The sequence below is a fragment of the Callithrix jacchus genome, chromosome 9, assembly GCF_049354715.1.
Source record: "Callithrix jacchus isolate 240 chromosome 9, calJac240_pri, whole genome shotgun sequence".
NCBI classification, from domain to species: Eukaryota; Metazoa; Chordata; class Mammalia; order Primates; family Cebidae; genus Callithrix; species Callithrix jacchus.
Genome location: NC_133510.1, coordinates 105056662 through 105073193, shown reverse-complemented (window position 1 = coordinate 105073193; position 16532 = coordinate 105056662). Strand labels below are relative to the sequence as shown.

The 16532-nt window shown below is 36.5% G+C and overlaps 1 protein-coding gene and 1 long non-coding RNA gene across 5 annotated transcripts in view; one reads left to right on the top strand and one right to left on the bottom strand.

The window, feature by feature from the left end:
• Nucleotides 1-7436, bottom strand: part of LOC118144320 (uncharacterized) — a 29443-nt gene extending 22007 nt beyond the window's left edge. Inside the window, exons 1-2 of one of the 2 annotated variants that reach the window (XR_004729012.3) lie at nucleotides 7241-7436; nucleotides 346-483 (exon numbers count right to left, since the gene is read on the bottom strand). This is a non-coding gene — a long non-coding RNA (uncharacterized LOC118144320). The remainder of the gene's footprint in view (nucleotides 1-345; nucleotides 484-7240) is intronic. The other variant, XR_013522386.1, reaches the window with a different exon arrangement.
• WASHC3 (WASH complex subunit 3) overlaps nucleotides 1-16532 on the top strand; it is a 103842-nt gene that overhangs the window by 31140 nt on the left and 56170 nt on the right. For all 3 annotated transcript variants that reach the window (XM_035257396.2, XM_009004489.4, XM_002752907.4), the window contains exon 6: nucleotides 4565-4629. In XM_035257396.2, coding sequence (XP_035113287.1) covers nucleotides 4565-4629 — 65 coding nt within the window. The remainder of the gene's footprint in view (nucleotides 1-4564; nucleotides 4630-16532) is intronic.

Genomic DNA, 16532 nt, shown 5'->3' with positions numbered 1-16532 from the left:
CCAAATTATCCTTAAATCAACAAATACTTGAGTAGCTACAGTACGCAAAGAAAATACCATATACTTTTTTTTTGGTGATTAACAAGTGATGATGTCTATAATATATATATTTTATGCAGCATGGGAGGCAGGTGAAGGGAGTAGTGAGTCAATCACATAGAGAAATTTATGAATTGTATTTTCAATTGTGTCGTTAACAATAGATCGCTGACTTTTTGAAATTATTTTCTTAAAGGTTTTTCTTCATAGGCACTCAGGTTAACCTTAGTTCTCACCTGTAAAAGTCACAGGTCGAACTGCTAAAATGTATCTATTTTATGAATAAAGTAACAGTAATTGCCTTACCAACTTCTTGGGGCCCTGGTCTTGGCTGGTTTCATTTTTGTTCATTTTTTCATGTGATTTGTTCCTTCACCTTTAAAGATATCTCACTGGAGTCAGTGAAGAATACTTTTTGACTGAAACTGATGTGTTGAGATAATCCTTGAAAAAGGAATAACTTGCCATTAGTTTTCATAGAAACCACTGTGTGTGTGTATATATATTAACATATATATGTATATATATATAACTAGTAAAGATTTGTGAGACTCTTTTTGACCCACATATTTAAGTTCTAATTAATGATACTTGATGGTAACAGTATCAGCATTAATCTCAGAGTCTAGCATTTTCTAGGTCATTAGAAATAAAGTTTCCATTTTTTTAGATAGCCATATTCATTTTACAGTGATTAAAAGATTTATTTAAATTAATTTCTATTCCTTCACTGAAAGCCTTGAAGAGAAAAGGTCATTGAGCATTTGCTTTTATTTATGTTATAATTTGTTCAGTGAACAGTAATCCATTATATATTTTATCTGAAAATTTTATCCTAAATGTAGCATCCTATGAATTTATTTTATAAACTGCAATCAAATATTTTTTAAATAGCATTGTTGAAAGTCAGAAGGCAGGGGCTGGGCGTGGTGGCTCATGCCTGTAATCCCAAGCACTTTGGGAGGCTGAGGCGGGCGGATCACGAGGTCAGGAGTTCGAGACCAGTCTGGCCAACATAATGAAACCCTGTCTGTACTAAAAATACAAAAAATTAGCCAGGTATGGTAGTATTCACCAGTAATCCCAGCTACTCAGGAAGCTGAGGCAGGAGAATCACATGAACCAGGGAGGTGGAGGTTGCAGTGAGCCAAGTAACAGTGTGAGACTCCATCTTAAAAAAAAAAAAAAAAAGAAGGCAAAGATATGATATGAGTCCATTTTATGAAGTTAAATTTTAAGTAAAAGGAGCCTAATTGGAGGACTGGCTGCCTTTTAACAACCTGTAGCATCTTTTCAAATTCTACTAGTTCCCATTCTCTGCAAAGAAAAAGCTTTTTCCATCAACGTATTCAATAGATCTGTTTTTTATTGTTGCCTTAGGTAGGGAAGAAAACTTCAGGTTTTTCATCTTTTATAACTGAAATGTTGTGATTCACATTCATAAACTTTAAAGTTTATGAATAAAGAGGAAAAAACTTTAAAATGTAAGGCGGATTTTTAGTTATTTTTAAACTAGGAAAGTAATTTACCTCTCTTGAGTACAAAGTGTTTTTTTTCCTCCTTCTAATCTAAAACTTGAGGAACATTTCAACATGGTTTATAAAAGGATTTTGTCTTTTGACTTTCTTTAACACAATAAGAAATAAATGTAAATATTGGCAGGCCTATAAACCTCTAAACAGTTTTTTGTGATATAAGAAACTAGTATTTAACTATTAGTGCTGCCATCATAATTTCATTAGTGTGGCTCTGTACACACTTTCTCCAGTGACGCAAATACAGATGTTATTTTTTGGAACATCAGACTTATGGCTGCCTTCTCTCTTCTTCATTACTTATGTTGGACACACTGCCATTTTCACTTGCCAAGAAAAACCCCACAGTTCAGTAGACTTCAGTTTTGAGGTCTTTCTTGTCCTTCTTAGACCACCAGTAGCTTTGTCTGTTGGCAATCAGAAATTGGACACTTCTTTTTGGTGTTTAACAAACCAGACTCTGTTACGTGACCTCTAAGGAAGAATATAGCAAACTAAGCAACATCACTGGCAACAACAGCAGATCCCTTTGGAATGCATTCTTTGGAACACAGGCCAGATTATTCTTTTTTATCAAGCTTTATGAGATTTTTATTAAGGTAGTGATAAGTCTAAGAATCAAGTAAGATATGAGCAGTTGTATGTATTTTCCTTTACCCATATCCATATACAGAAATGACTAAAGATACCAAATTGTATATGTATCTGTGCTGTTCTACTATAAGCAGACCCCAGAAACTAAGGTTCACAATTGGAGCTTACAGGTTTAGGTTTCTATTATTCTTATTGTATAATCAATTCCGTGAAGCTAATGTTCAAATAGAGGGCTTATCTAATTCTACCAACTTCCCTGTTCCCCATTCCCCGCTTCCCACCCACTGCTTCCCCTCACCACCACCCAATATACACTTTCTTTGCTAATTTTAGGAATTTTTTTTCAACCTCCTTCTCCTCCCTTCTCTTGTCTTGGCTTTGTAACTTATGTGTATAACCTTTCCAATGATGTCCTGTGGATTATGCTAAAGTATAATGAGTAAATCACATGCTTGAGTTTGTAGAAAGACCTTATACCATCAAACCATAGTTTATAGAAGCCAAGAGGTCTTTTTAAAGAAGTATGACATTAACTCTGCTCTTCTTCTCTTTTTTCTTAGCACTCATATATTTTTTTGTGGAATGTTCCAAACTCCTAACTTACCCCTGTTATCCTAAATAATTGAATGACATTTAATTATCAATGCCAGCTGTGTCATTCAAGTAATCAGCTTTCTCCTCTACTATAAAAATTTTGTTAAAAAGTACATTTTGTTTTTAAATATATTTCATTCAAGTCTTAGTTTTAGATAATATATTTCAAAAGTGGTGTTAGTTTTAATTTCTTGCTTACTTTATTTCAAACTTGAGTCTGTTCACATTGGATGCCCCTAGCAAGTGGGCTTTTTTCTTTTTGCTTTTCTCTTTTTGCTCATTAAACTTATCTTCCACCTTCTTTGTATTCCAAACCTATTATAATGCACTTTTCAGAATATCTCAAAAATTGCCTCATGGAACAATATTGCTTTCAGAGGTATGGTTTTGCAAAGAATTCCATGATGGTGCTATTTATATTGATTCATCTAATATGTAGAATGCACTTGAGTATTCATTTTTATCTGAGTCTTAATAAGCTAAATCTTACTAATTTATGAGATAAAACACAAGTTACCGAGATAAGTATATAAATGGGCCTGCGAATGACTGCTTTGCCTTTGCTACCTCTCATGAGAGTCTTCTAAGTAACCTGTAAACTCAAAAGAAAGCCTTTGCTTTCCTAACCTTACTTAACCTAGCAGGCTGTGAGAGGGGATGTGGCTATTTTTTTCCTCCATAGCCAAAATAAGTGCTTATGAGTCTTTCTGTAGCTATCTTTTCTGGGCAGTTTTTTAAAGTAAATAAAAATTAATTTTATGACATAAAATTTTCTGATTAAAAACTGAGGATTAGATGTAATGATTTAACTTAATTTGGCAAGATCAAATTTGAAGCATGTACATATGATAGGTTAAGATTTATGTATATTTCTAAGTGTTTATGTTTTTCATTTTAGACAAACTCCTATCCCATCTTCAAGATGTATATTTCAAGCTAGCTATGGGAGAGGATTTTAAAAGTTTCTACCACAAATAATAAATATTGGAGGTGACAGATATGCTAAATAGCCTAATTTGATTTTTCCTCAATTATGTACATATTTCAAAACAGCACACTTTACCACATAAACATGTATAATTATTTGTCAGTTAAAAATAAAAGTAAAAATAAATGAACATCACAACTGGCTAGTGATAAGGGAAGAGTGTGCAACAGCATAGAGCAGTGATTGGGCTTTTTCCTGTGTGTTCCTGGGTGTACCTTCCTTCTTATGCCACATGGGGTAGGAGAGAGAGTCCCATGCTGTGACTCTGCCTCCTTTAAGGAGATAGAATCGAGGCCCTCAAATTGAACACATCAGTCTAGTGTTTCTTATCCTTGGGGATGGTATGAAGAGGGGGAGTTGACAGATTTGATGACATCTTCTCCCCTTAGAGCTTTACTAAGTGAACTTGGAGTAAATGTTTAGTTGTACATCAATTCTCTTCCCTTTTCAAGTAAAAGTGTTTGTTGTATCATTTCAGCTGGTATTTTAATCATTTGAGTAATGTTTTCTTTCTTTTGGTGATATAAGAAGAGTGAGAATATGATCTCTGTTTTCTATATGGCAGAATTAATAATGAATAAGCTCAGATGACTTAATTTGGGCTTATGTGGTATTGGATAAGACTGATTCTGTTAGATCAGTGTAAAATGGGTACTTTACTAGATTATGCAAGTGCTAGGTATGTGCTAATTTAAAAGTAGAATACGAACTCTTTTAAATAATGAGGCATCTAAAGGTCTTGTTTTAGATGGTATGTGTAGACATATAAAGGAAGCATTTTTAATGATCAGATTATCTCATGTCCTTTGCTTAGGGTGTACCAGTGATGGCAATAAGAAACAAAATGATATCAGAAGGACTAGACCCAGATCTTCTTGAGTAAGTAATTCTTCTAATATAATGATATTATTACCAGGACATTGACTTTGTCAGTTATAATAAAAATATTTCAGATTCTCTAAAATTTTTCTCTACAGTGTTTTATGGTTGAGGATATCATCTTTGTAAATAGCATCTTTTATGTTACCAAAAAGAAAAATATCCTATTCTACTAAAACCAGCCTTTATACATTTTAGAAACAGTTTCAATAGATCAATAATGATTCTAGATATCCAAAGGAGCTGGAATTTAATGACAGTTTTGGGTTTTTTTTTCCTTTTTGTGCTACCTCCTTCTTGGTTTTTGTTTGTTTGCTTGTTTGTGCTTTTTTGGTGGGGGGTGATTATTATCTACCAGGGGGTAGATGATTTCATTTAGGATCTTAGTTTGTAGGAGATTTAGTCTACTATAATGTAGGTTAAGGCAGATTGAAAAATAAATAGGTTAAAGTTACTCTATGTCTATGTTAATTGTTATTAAGAAGCTAGATACTAATTTATGTGAAATTTTTTTTTTTTTTTTTTTTTTTTTTTTTTGAGACGGGGTTTCGCTCTTGTTACCCACGCTGGAGTGCAATGGCGCGATCTCGGCTCACCGCAACCTCCGCCTCCTGGGTTCAGGCAATTCTCCTGCCTCAGCCTCCTGAGTAGCTGGGATTACAGGCACACGCCACCATGCCCAGCTAATTTTTTTTGTATCTTTAGAAGAGACGGGGTTTCACCGCGTTGACCAGGATGGTCTCGATATCTTGACCTCGTGATCACCCGCCTCGGCCTCCCAAAGTGCTGGGATTACAGGCTTGAGCCACTGCGCCCGGCCGAAATTTTTTAACCTTTAAGTATTTAATTCCATATTATGTGGGTTTTATAATTTTTTTTTTTTTTTTTTTTTTTGAGATGGAGTTTCGCTCTTGTTACCCAGGCTGGAGTGCAATGGCGCGATTTCGGCTCACCGCAACCTCCACCTCCTGGGTTCAAGCAATTCTCCTGCCTCAGCCTCCCAAGTAGCTGGGACTACAGGCGCACGCCACCATGCCCAGCTAATTTTTGTATTTTTAGTAGAGACGGGGTTTCACCATGTTGACCAGGATGGTCTCGATCTCTTGACCTCGTGATCCACCCGCTTCAGCCTCCCAAAGTGCTGGGATTACAGGCTTGAGCCACCGCTCCTGGCTGGGTTTTATAAAATTTTTTTGAGGAATGATAAAAAAAATTATGGCTCAGAAATTTGACAACTATTTATTTCATCCAAGTAAATCTGGCTACATAGTTCATCTTGGATAAAATATATCAATGGATTCTTCAGAAGAATTCTGTTTTGCAAGTATCTAGGTACTTGTAAAGAATCTTTCCAGTTTGGGGTTGTAGTTCACCCCAATGTATTTGGCAAAGCACTCCAAGCATTTATTACTGTGCTAGCAGTATACTTTGGAATTTTTACTTTGGTTCTCAGTCCTCCAAGAAAAGGTGTACACTTTGGAGGTAAAACACCATAAAAGAGTCTTTTTATCATATTTTATCTGCCAAAACATGAAATTTATGAATTCTTTTAAAGTCTGAAAGAATGAATGGCCAGCATATATCTATATTTGGTATACATCCAAGTAGCAAACAGTTCAAGTGTCGTGGCACAGTTTGGTAACTTGAGCTGAAGCATCTCTGGGATAGTTTGCATTTGTTCTAGACATTGTCTCTGACACACACTTTAAAAGCCAGATGGATTGTGATATATATTTTAATGTGAATAGAACATACAGGTTCCATCCATTTTGGTACTCATTGCAATATATAGGTTGTAAATATATTTAACATTAACTATGACCTCCTTTTGCTTCTGGAAATATATAGACCTCCTATAATAACAGAGAGCTAAAATTACCTTTAAAATTATGACATTTTTCTAGAGCAAATATAATAAATGGAAAAGTAGCTCCCTATAAACATCAGCATATGCTGGATATCCAAGCCTTTTATCTGCTACTGGCTTCATTTCATCCCCTGCCCAACCTGAATCTACTTTATAATCCTTTACTTTAACCCACACTGGCAACTTGATAATCTTCCTTGATTCTGTCTTATTCCTTACCCACTACAGTGTCAATCACTGTGATTTTCTCATTTTTAATATCTCTCACATCTCACCATATGCCTCCATATCCATTGCTGTTTAGTTCACGCCCTCATGATTTGTAATCTGAATTGCTATAGTAGCTACTGATTGGTTTTCCTGTTCTCTTTCAAGTTATCCACTGAAGCCTGAGTGGATTTCTTCATACTTCATCATTGCTTCACCTCTTCCTGTGACCCTCCACTGCCTTCAACATGTAGTCTAACCTCTTAGTATTGCATAGAAATGCTTTTATCATTAAGACCCAGATTCTCTCACTAGCTTCATCTCTTGTGATTCTTTCACATAGGCCCATTTCATTTAGCCATACCAAACTACTTGCTGCTCCCTGAATGTATCATTTTCCTATTCCCTTTTTGTGTCTTAAATGTTTTCTTTTTCTTTCTGTGAAACTCTCTTCCCCCATCTTACTGGCCTGGCTAACCCATTATTCTTCAAGACTCCATCAGGTGTCACCACCCGATAGAATCCAAAGGTAACTACCATGGCGTCAAGATCCCAGGCCCTTCAAAATTTCCATGTATCTCACTTGGCCAGTTTGAAAGTATTTCGTTGTCTATAAATGTTGAGAAACATTCACTTGTGAGGTGGTGCCAAGTTTAAGGGTAAAATTCCAGTAACAATTAACATTGTCTTACAGAAAAGCTGCTCCTCAACCACAGCCTGGAGCCTCAATTCTGACCCATTACCTCATAAGCACATGCCATTGGTCACCAGGGGCACTGGTTGGAATGGGGGTGACTCACTGTAACCTATCATCACTACTGGCAAAGCAATTTTAACTGTCTTTAGCTAGATATGATAAGTGGAATCAACCACCTTGTTAACAGAGGAATTCTGGTGCTTTTGGAATCATGTTTACATAAAAGTTACATAGCCTCACTTTGGGAGAAAAGTATGAGATGATGAAAGAGAAGAAAATGTGCCATCCAAGGCAAGAGTACACTTTATTTAGAATCTTAGGTACATTTTAAGCCTCAGCCAAGAACTTTCAGTAAAGATTGTTCTGTGTTCTTTTTTATTTTAAAGTGTAAACATACGCTTTCTTTTTTATTAGCTTTAGGTAGTAAGACAAACTCATATAACTGTTGGAAGAAATGGCCTAGATCTGCCTGCATTGAGCAAAGGGCAAAACTGAGGTTAATATAGAAATAAATGCTGATCAGAAAATATATTGATATTTGATTGACTTATGTATATCAAAAATTGGAAGCTGAGAGTACATAATTTTAAACCAAAATATTTACATGGTAAAGGAGAAGAGACCCTGACAATATTCCTAGAAAAATGACTATTACAGAATTTTAGGAAGTCTATAAAACTGTAGAAAATGCCTGATAATTACTAAATAAAAATTAGATTTTATTCTTCTGATTGTTTTTAAAAATTCAAGTTTTTGAAAATAATTATTTATATATAACCAAGAATTAGTCCTGTTTCGTTTCTAAAAATTAGTTTTACTACCACTGAGATAAAAAGATAATGTGAAAGAATACCTTTGTCACCAAAATATTCGAAAGAGTTTAAGGGGAAAGAAAATGGAAAAGTTTAATTGGTCTTTGGCCAAAGGTTAATCTGTTTTAGCTTTACATTCGGAAATATAAAATGGGTAAATCATGCCTTAAATATTCTTTCAATTATTGCCTAGATTTTCTTGCTTAGAAAAAAAGAAAAAGGTTTCTCCCCTATCCTGTTCCGTCCTCTTACATTTAAGTCCCTGAACTAACGTTACTATTGTTACCTAGTAATTGCTACTTTTACTTTTCTAGGATAAACAGATCAGCTTCTGGACTTGACCATTAGCAAGGCATGAAATTCATGATGGTTAAGGCTCAGGAAGAAGGCCTACTTTAGAGATGGTCTACTTACTTGTATTCAGACTCTACCCTGCCACTTTCTAGCTGTATGAACCTGGTTTGATTACCTAACCTCTCTGAGCATCAGTTTCCTCATCAGTAAAATGAGAAATAGAAGAGTTCACTCCCTTATAGAGTTATTTAGACTAAGACAGATAATGATCTAAGCACTCAGCACAGCTCTGGATAAGCAGTAAATGTTTAATAAATATTAGTTGTGATTTATTAATGTTTTAATGGAGGAATATGTAGCAAATTCTAGACAATGGAGTTATCAGGCTTTTGGATCACAACTTGTTTATAATCCTTTAGTTGCCTCTATAGTGTTCTCAACAAAGACATATTTAACATATACAGAGTAGTTACCTTTTTAAATTACATTCTGTTTTCTCAAACTGAAAACCTATAGTGTTACTTTGCTATAAAGAACAAATTTCTGAAATTAAAATTCAATTAACCACACTCTTAACCTTAGTGGGAGGGTGCAGTGTGCAGTTTATCAATTTGGCTAAAGAAAGCATATAAAAACTGAGTTCAGAAGCAGACTTTGAAGAGAACTAGCTCAGTTGGGATTTCTCCTGAATATATCTATCCAAAAGACATTTGTACCATCCTCCCAGACAGTGAAATGACCACTCTTACAGTTGCCAGAAATAAAAGTAGCCACCTTCGCCTACTTATTATTGAGACAAGAGGGGATTTATTATTGTTAAACAAAAGCATACTGGGAAGCAAGAAAACTTTTTTTTACATGGCATGTCTAGCAGATTTTTCTGCCATCTAAGAGAATGCCTTATCTGCCAGAAGGATCTTTATCTCCTGCTATATAATAACATAGTGGATTAAAGATTGAGTTTTGGCTGGTTAAGGATAGATTAGACCTCATTTGAACAACTGGACATCCAAAAATAGGGTTTTTACTGTTTCCATTTTGTTAGTTTTTGGTGAGCTTGCTTCTCCATTTAATGTAATTACCAGTCCTCATTCATTAGCTGGCAGACATTAGAAAGTACAGGAAAAATAAAAACCATGTCAAAAAATTGTGATTGTTCTGCTTCTAGAGAACTTGATCCTAAGAATGAGAGAGATAATAGTGTATCAAAGAGGAGGTGTTAAAAAGCAGTTGTGGTCTGTCGTGGCTGGCAGAGGCGTGACAGAGGAGCTGCTGAGAAATAAAGTATCTCAAGATCAATAGCAAAAGCTCATCCTCCTAGAACAGCTGCTTTTCTTTTTCTTCATGATATCAGGCATTAAATTGTTTTCATGGTTGCAGGAGTCTACATATTAAGGCAAAGAACAGGATATACCTGTCGATTAGAATTCAAAAGAGAAAGATACCAAATGATCTCACTAGCTGCTATAATATCAAAGGCAAAATTGTTATATTTTTAACTACCCAGAGGTCCTTATTAAGTCAATGCAATCTCAGTTCATCTGACAAACCACCATTAATTGACAAAAGTACCATGTGACATTATAATTTCATGTGTGTAGTTGACATTAGTGATTTGAACAACTACCTCACCACCTCCTACTCAGCAATATTTTTACTAACAATGTTTTTGTACTTAATATGCTTTAAATTCAGTGATTTTAAATGTATAGAAAATGAAAAATGTTTTTAAAGTCTTTATCATACCTGTTTTCCCAAAGAATGTTTGGTTTTTGTTGTCTTTAACTGCAGTTTTTAAACACAAATACAAATCTTCCTTTAATGAAAACAAATTAAACCAACAATATTGCTACATTAGGACTCTCTTCATATTTAGGATGGCAGAAACCAACTCAAACTAGCTTATACAAGAAGGGAAGTTATGGACTCTCATAGCTGAGAAATCTAGGTAAGGACAGGGTCATAGGATTCAGTGTCATCAGGGCTGCTGGCAGCATTCTTCTCTCCCCACCTCATTCTACCTTTACTTCCTTGGTATAATAAACCATGCCTCTCCTAATTTCCTCTCTGAAGCCTGGGAACATATTACCCAGTAAGGCTTTAATATTGCTAGTTTTTCCAGTTGAACAGAAATAGAGCTCCTTCTTCTCCATAACCCATAGTTTATTTATTTCTTTTTTTTTTTTTTTTGCCTGTTTTATTTTTTATTTATTTATTTGCATTTTGGGTTTTGGGGTACATGTGAAGAACATGCAAGATTGTTGCATAGGTACACACATGGCAGTGTGATTTGCTGCCTTCCTCCCCTTCACCTATATCTAGCATATCTCCCCATGCTATCTCTCCCCAACTCCCCACCACCCGCTGTCCCTCCCGTATTTCCCCACAACAGACCCCAGTGTGTGATGCTCCCCTCCCTGTGTCCATGTGTTCTCATTGTTCAACACCCGCCTATAAGTGAGAACATGTGGTGTTTGATTTTCTGTTCTTGGGTCAGTTTGCTGAGAATGATGGTTTTCAGGTTCATCCATGTCCCTACAAAGGACATAAACTCATCGTTTTTGATGGCTGCACAGTATTCCATGGTGTATATGTGCCACATTTTCCCTGTCCAGTCTATCATCAATGGGCAGTTGGGTGTGTTCCAGGTCTTTGTTATTGTGAACAGGGCTGCAATGAACATTCGTGTGCATGTTAAGGGGACAAGTCCTGCCTGAATTGTGTGCCTTTCTTTGACTCCATCTCTCTCTCCTTCTCCCCACCACCCAGGAAATAAATAGATTCCTGTGATTGGCCAAGCCTAGATTATGTGATTGAAACAAATAAGTGGATAGGGAAAAGATGAGGTAGCAAGGATTCTGGTTGACAACCTTCATCGACTCACATAAATAGTAGAAGAGTAGGTGTCAAAATTAGAATGCACACAGCATCTGATATTAAAACAAGGGCAGATTTGTATATACTTTATCCTTCCTCCTGCTCCTTTCTATATTTTGTCTCATTTTTAGTTGAGGTCAACCTAGTAACTTCTTTGAATATATATATTTAGATAGTTTAGATATAGTAATTAGTTTAAACTTAAACTTTTTAAAAATTTGCTTTTATTAAAAATTGTACTGATAATTTTGATGTCACAAATATAAATATGATTATTAAAATGTAGCCACCAAGTATTTTTATTGTAACCATCAAAGATTGAAATTTTTAAAAAATATACATGATATTCATGATATATATTTTTCTGGATTTTGTTAATATAATATTTTTTGGAAATTCACATATTTTTAAAATAATGAGAGACTATTATAAAGTCGACGTTTCCAAATTTTAGTAGTAAAGTGTGTTTTCTTTGAATTGAGAGAAGCTAAACTTTAGTAGTTTAAAGTAGCAAGTTTTTCAAATATGTCTTAAAATTTCTTTCCATGAAAAACAACTTATAGGATGAAGTAAGAACATTTATGATCATAATATACAGAGCCAAATTTTCATTCCCCTTGAAAATACGAATATTCAGGCTGGAAATGATGGTATTGCTTGAGTTTTATTATTAGTAAGAATATTTTTAAGGCTTTACAATTTATAAAATGCTTTCCTATGTATTACCTCATTTGATTCTTATGGTTTGCTTTTTTTTTTTTTAATTTTTTGAGATTCCGAAGTCTTGTGCTTTTCTTTTTTTATACTCAAAGAGAACTAGTGTATACTTTTTGTTTTGTTCTCCTGACAATTAGTATATATTTATTTATTTATTTACTTATTTATGTTTTGAGACGGAGTTTCGTTCTTGTTACCCACGCTGGAGTGCAATGGCGCGATCTCGGCTCACCGCAACCTCCACCTCCTGGGTTCAGGCAATTCTCCTGCCTCAGACTCCTGAGTAGCTGGGATTACAGGCACGTGCCACCATGCCCAGCTAATTTTTTGTATTTTTAGTAGAGATGGGGTTTCACCGTGTTGACCAGGATAGTCTTGATCTGTTGACCTCGTGATCCACCCGCCTCGGCCTCCCAAAGTTCTGGGATTACAGGCTTAAGCCACCGCGACCGGCCTAGAATTTATTTTAACTTGAATGAGGGGGCCAGGCGCAATGGCTCATGCCTGTAATTTCAGCACGTTTGGAAGCAGGGGTGGGCGGATCACCTGAGGTCAGGAGTTTAAGACCAGCCTGGCCAACATGGCAAAACCCTGTCTCTACTAACAAATACAATCCCCAATACTCGGGAGGCTGAGGCAGGGAGAATTGCTTGAACCTGGGAGGCAGAGGTTGCAGCGAGCCAAGACTGCACCACTGCACCCCAGTCTGGGCGACAGAGCAAGACTCCATCTCTAAATTAATTAATTAATTAATTAAAATAAAATGAGTGAGGAACCAGGTGCAGTGGCTCATGCCTGTAATCTCAACACTTGGGAGGCCAAGACAGGAGGATCACTTGAAGCCAGGAGTTCTAAACCAGATTGGGCAACAAAGTGAGACCTCATCTTTACAAAAAATTAAATTAGCCAGACACAGTGGTGTCTATCTGTAGTCCCAACTACTTGGGAGCCTGAGGCAGGAAGATCACTTGAGCCCAGGAGGCTGAGGCTGTAGTGAGCTATAACTGTGCCACTGCACTCCAGCCTGGGAAACAGAATGAGACATTGTCTCCAATAAATAAACAAAGACAATGATAAGTATTGGTAAGGATATGAAGAAATTGAAGCCCCTGTGCGTTGTTGGTGGGAATATAAAATGATGCAGCTGCTATAGAAAAGAGTATTGTGGTTCCTCACAAAATTAAAAATAGCATTATTGTTCAGCGCTTCCACTTTTGGGCACGTACCCAAAAGGATTGAAAGCAGGGTCTCAAAGAGATTTTGTATATGCGTGTTCATAGCAACATTTTTCACAATAGCCAGAAGACGGAAGCAATGCAAGTATCCATCAGTGGATGAATAGATGAACAAATATGGTATATACATACCATAATATTCCAAGGCGGAATATTATTCAGCCTTAAAAAGGAAAGGAATTCAGACACATGCTGCAACATGGATGGCCTTTTAGGACATTATGCTATATGAAATAAGCCTATCACAGAAGGACAAATATTGCATGATTCCACTCGCATGAGATATCTATAGTAGTCAAATTCATCGAGACAGAAAGATTAGTGGTTGTCAGCAGCTGGAGTGAGAAGGGAATATTATTAATTGGGTACAGAGATTAAGTTTTGCAAGATGAAGAGAGTTCTGGAGATGGATGGTGATAATGGTTGTACAACAGTGTGACTGTACTTAACACTACAGTTGGGAAAATGCTAGTTTAAAAAGTTCACTTGCTGGCTGGGCACGGTGGCTCACGCCTATGATCATAGCACTTTGGGAGGCAGAGGCGTGTGCATCACCTGAGGCAAGGAGTTCCAGACCAGCCTGGCCAACATGGAGAAACCCCATCAATACTTTTTGTATTTTGTAATAAATACAAAAATTAGCTGGACATGGTGGTGCATGCCTGTAATCCCAGATACTCAGGAGCCAGAGGCAGGAGAATGGCTTGAACTCTGGAGGCAGAGGTTGCAGTAAGCCAAGATCACACCACTGCACTCCAGCCTGAGTGAAAGAGCAAGACTCTGTCTCAAAAATTTAAATAAGATAAAATAAAAACAGAGCTGGGTGCTGTGGCTCACACCTGTAATCCCAGCATTTTGGGAAGCCAAGACACATGGATCACTTCAGGTCAGAAGTTCAAGACCAGCCTGGCCAACTCTCTGCTAAAAATACAAAAATTAGCCAGGTGTGGTGGTGCATGCCTATAGTCCCAGCTATTTGGGAGGCTCAGGCAGGAGAATCTCTTGAACCCAGAAAATGAAGGCTGCAGTGAGCAAAGATGATACCACTGCACTCCAGCCTGGGTGACAGAGTGAGATTCCTTATAAGATAAGATATAAATACTAAGTGATAGAAGTTTCTCAGCTCTATTATAATCTAATGGGCCCACCATCATATGCAGTCCATCCTTGACTGAAACATCATTATGTGGCACCTGGCTATATCACATTCTGTAACAATTTGTTTGCATTTTTGTCTCCCTCACAAAAATATTATCTGCTTCAGGGAAGGAACTACTTGTTATTCATCTCTGTATCTCCAGTACTTAATGCATTTTCTAACTAATAGTAGATACATGATGAAAATAATATAATAACAGCAGATAACATTCATTTCCAGATATTATCAGACATATTTTATGTTTATTAATTAATTTAAACATCACAAAATCCAATCAGTCAGACACAAAGTAGTTAAATAGCTTCCAAATCGACCAACAAGTAAGAAACAAGCATGGGATTTCATCACAGGCTGTCTATATTCTTAATTACTCTGCAATATATAGCATCACATGTATCAATAAATGATTACTCATGTAAACTAATGAATTTTATAGTTTCACTTTCTTCTAGACCTAAGCTGCTGCTTTTACCCTTTCCCTTTTTTTTTTTTTTTTTTTTTTTTTTTTTTTTGAGACAGGGTTTCATTCTGTTGCCCAGGCTAGAGTGCCAAGGCATGATCACAGCTTACTGCAGCCTCTGCTCCCAGGCTCAAGTGATCCACCTCACCCTCCCAAGGAGCTGGGACTACAGGCCTGCACCACTACACTTGGCTAATTTCTGTATTTTTTTGTAAAGGATGGGATTTTGCCCTGTTGCCCAGGCTGGTCTTGAACTCCTAGGCTCAAGCAATCTGCCCTCCTTGGCCTCCCAAAGTACTGGGATTACAGGCATGAACCAACATCCCTGGCCTACCCTTTACTAAAGTAGCATTTATTTTAGGAAGTTATGTACATTGTTGTATTTGTTTGAATTGTCATAGATACTAATATAATTTTGATGTGGTATTGAAATAATGCCCACTGTGAGTGTTTTCCTACTTAACAAAGTGTAGTCAGTAAGAAATCAACTATATAGCAAAGAGAAATTTACTGGGGAAAATGTGCCTAGTATTCATGCCCACTGATTCTAGAATTGTTGCTTCAAATGAAAAGCGTTGAAGGTGATGGCCCCATGTTAGTATTTTAGGCAGATGGAGCATCAGTCAAATCTTGGAACTGCTGTACCCAGCTTTAAAGTTTTACTGTATTGAGTAGGTAAGTCTTCCTTCTAGGTATAATCTAAAATTGTTCAGCAGAGCAAATGGGTTTATATTTGACAACTAGGGAGCAATGCTAGCATTTCTTTCTCTTTTGTAGTATGCCAAATATATTTTAAAACATAAGCCATAATTTTAATACCTAAAGTAAATACCATGCATTTTTTTAATTTAGTAATTTCTGTTTGCGGTGAAGAAGAGTTTTATTTTTAACTGTCCTAAATATTTAATAAGAGTCAAAAAGCATGAGGGAGATATCAGTTTGGTAGTTTTTAATTATTAAGATACAGCAGTTGTAGGCTAAGCACGGTGGCTCACGGCTGTTATCCCAGCACTTTGGGAGGCTGAGGCAGGCAGATCACAGGCTCAGGAGACTGGGACCATCCTGGCCAACATGGTGAAACCCCATCTCTACTAAAAATACAGAAATCAGCTGGGTGTGGCGGTGCATGCCTGTAGTCCCAGCTACTCCAGGGGCTGAGGCAGGAGAATTGCTTGAACCCAAGAGATAGATGTTGCAATTAGCCAAGATTGCACCATTGTACTCCAGCCTGGTGACAGAGCGAGACCCTGTCTCAAAAAAGAAAAAAAAAAAGATATGGCAGTTGTATTGTTATTCCTTCTCCTGTTGTTTCCCCCCTGAAAATACTTTCCTTGCTTAATTTGCTTTCTTGGTAAGAGTGAATAGAGGCTGAGTGATAGTGCCACTGCACTGATAAGTGATTTACTGGCACAAAACTACTGGGGCTTAACTAGTTGACTGTTTTAACAACATCATTACAGTTTCATTTTTGGTTTATTAGAGCACATCCATGCAAAGTTGGAATCTAACCATTCTCATGTCTCCTTATTACGCCTAGGGAATCTTTGAAACACTATTTTTGCCACCTCATACTTTATA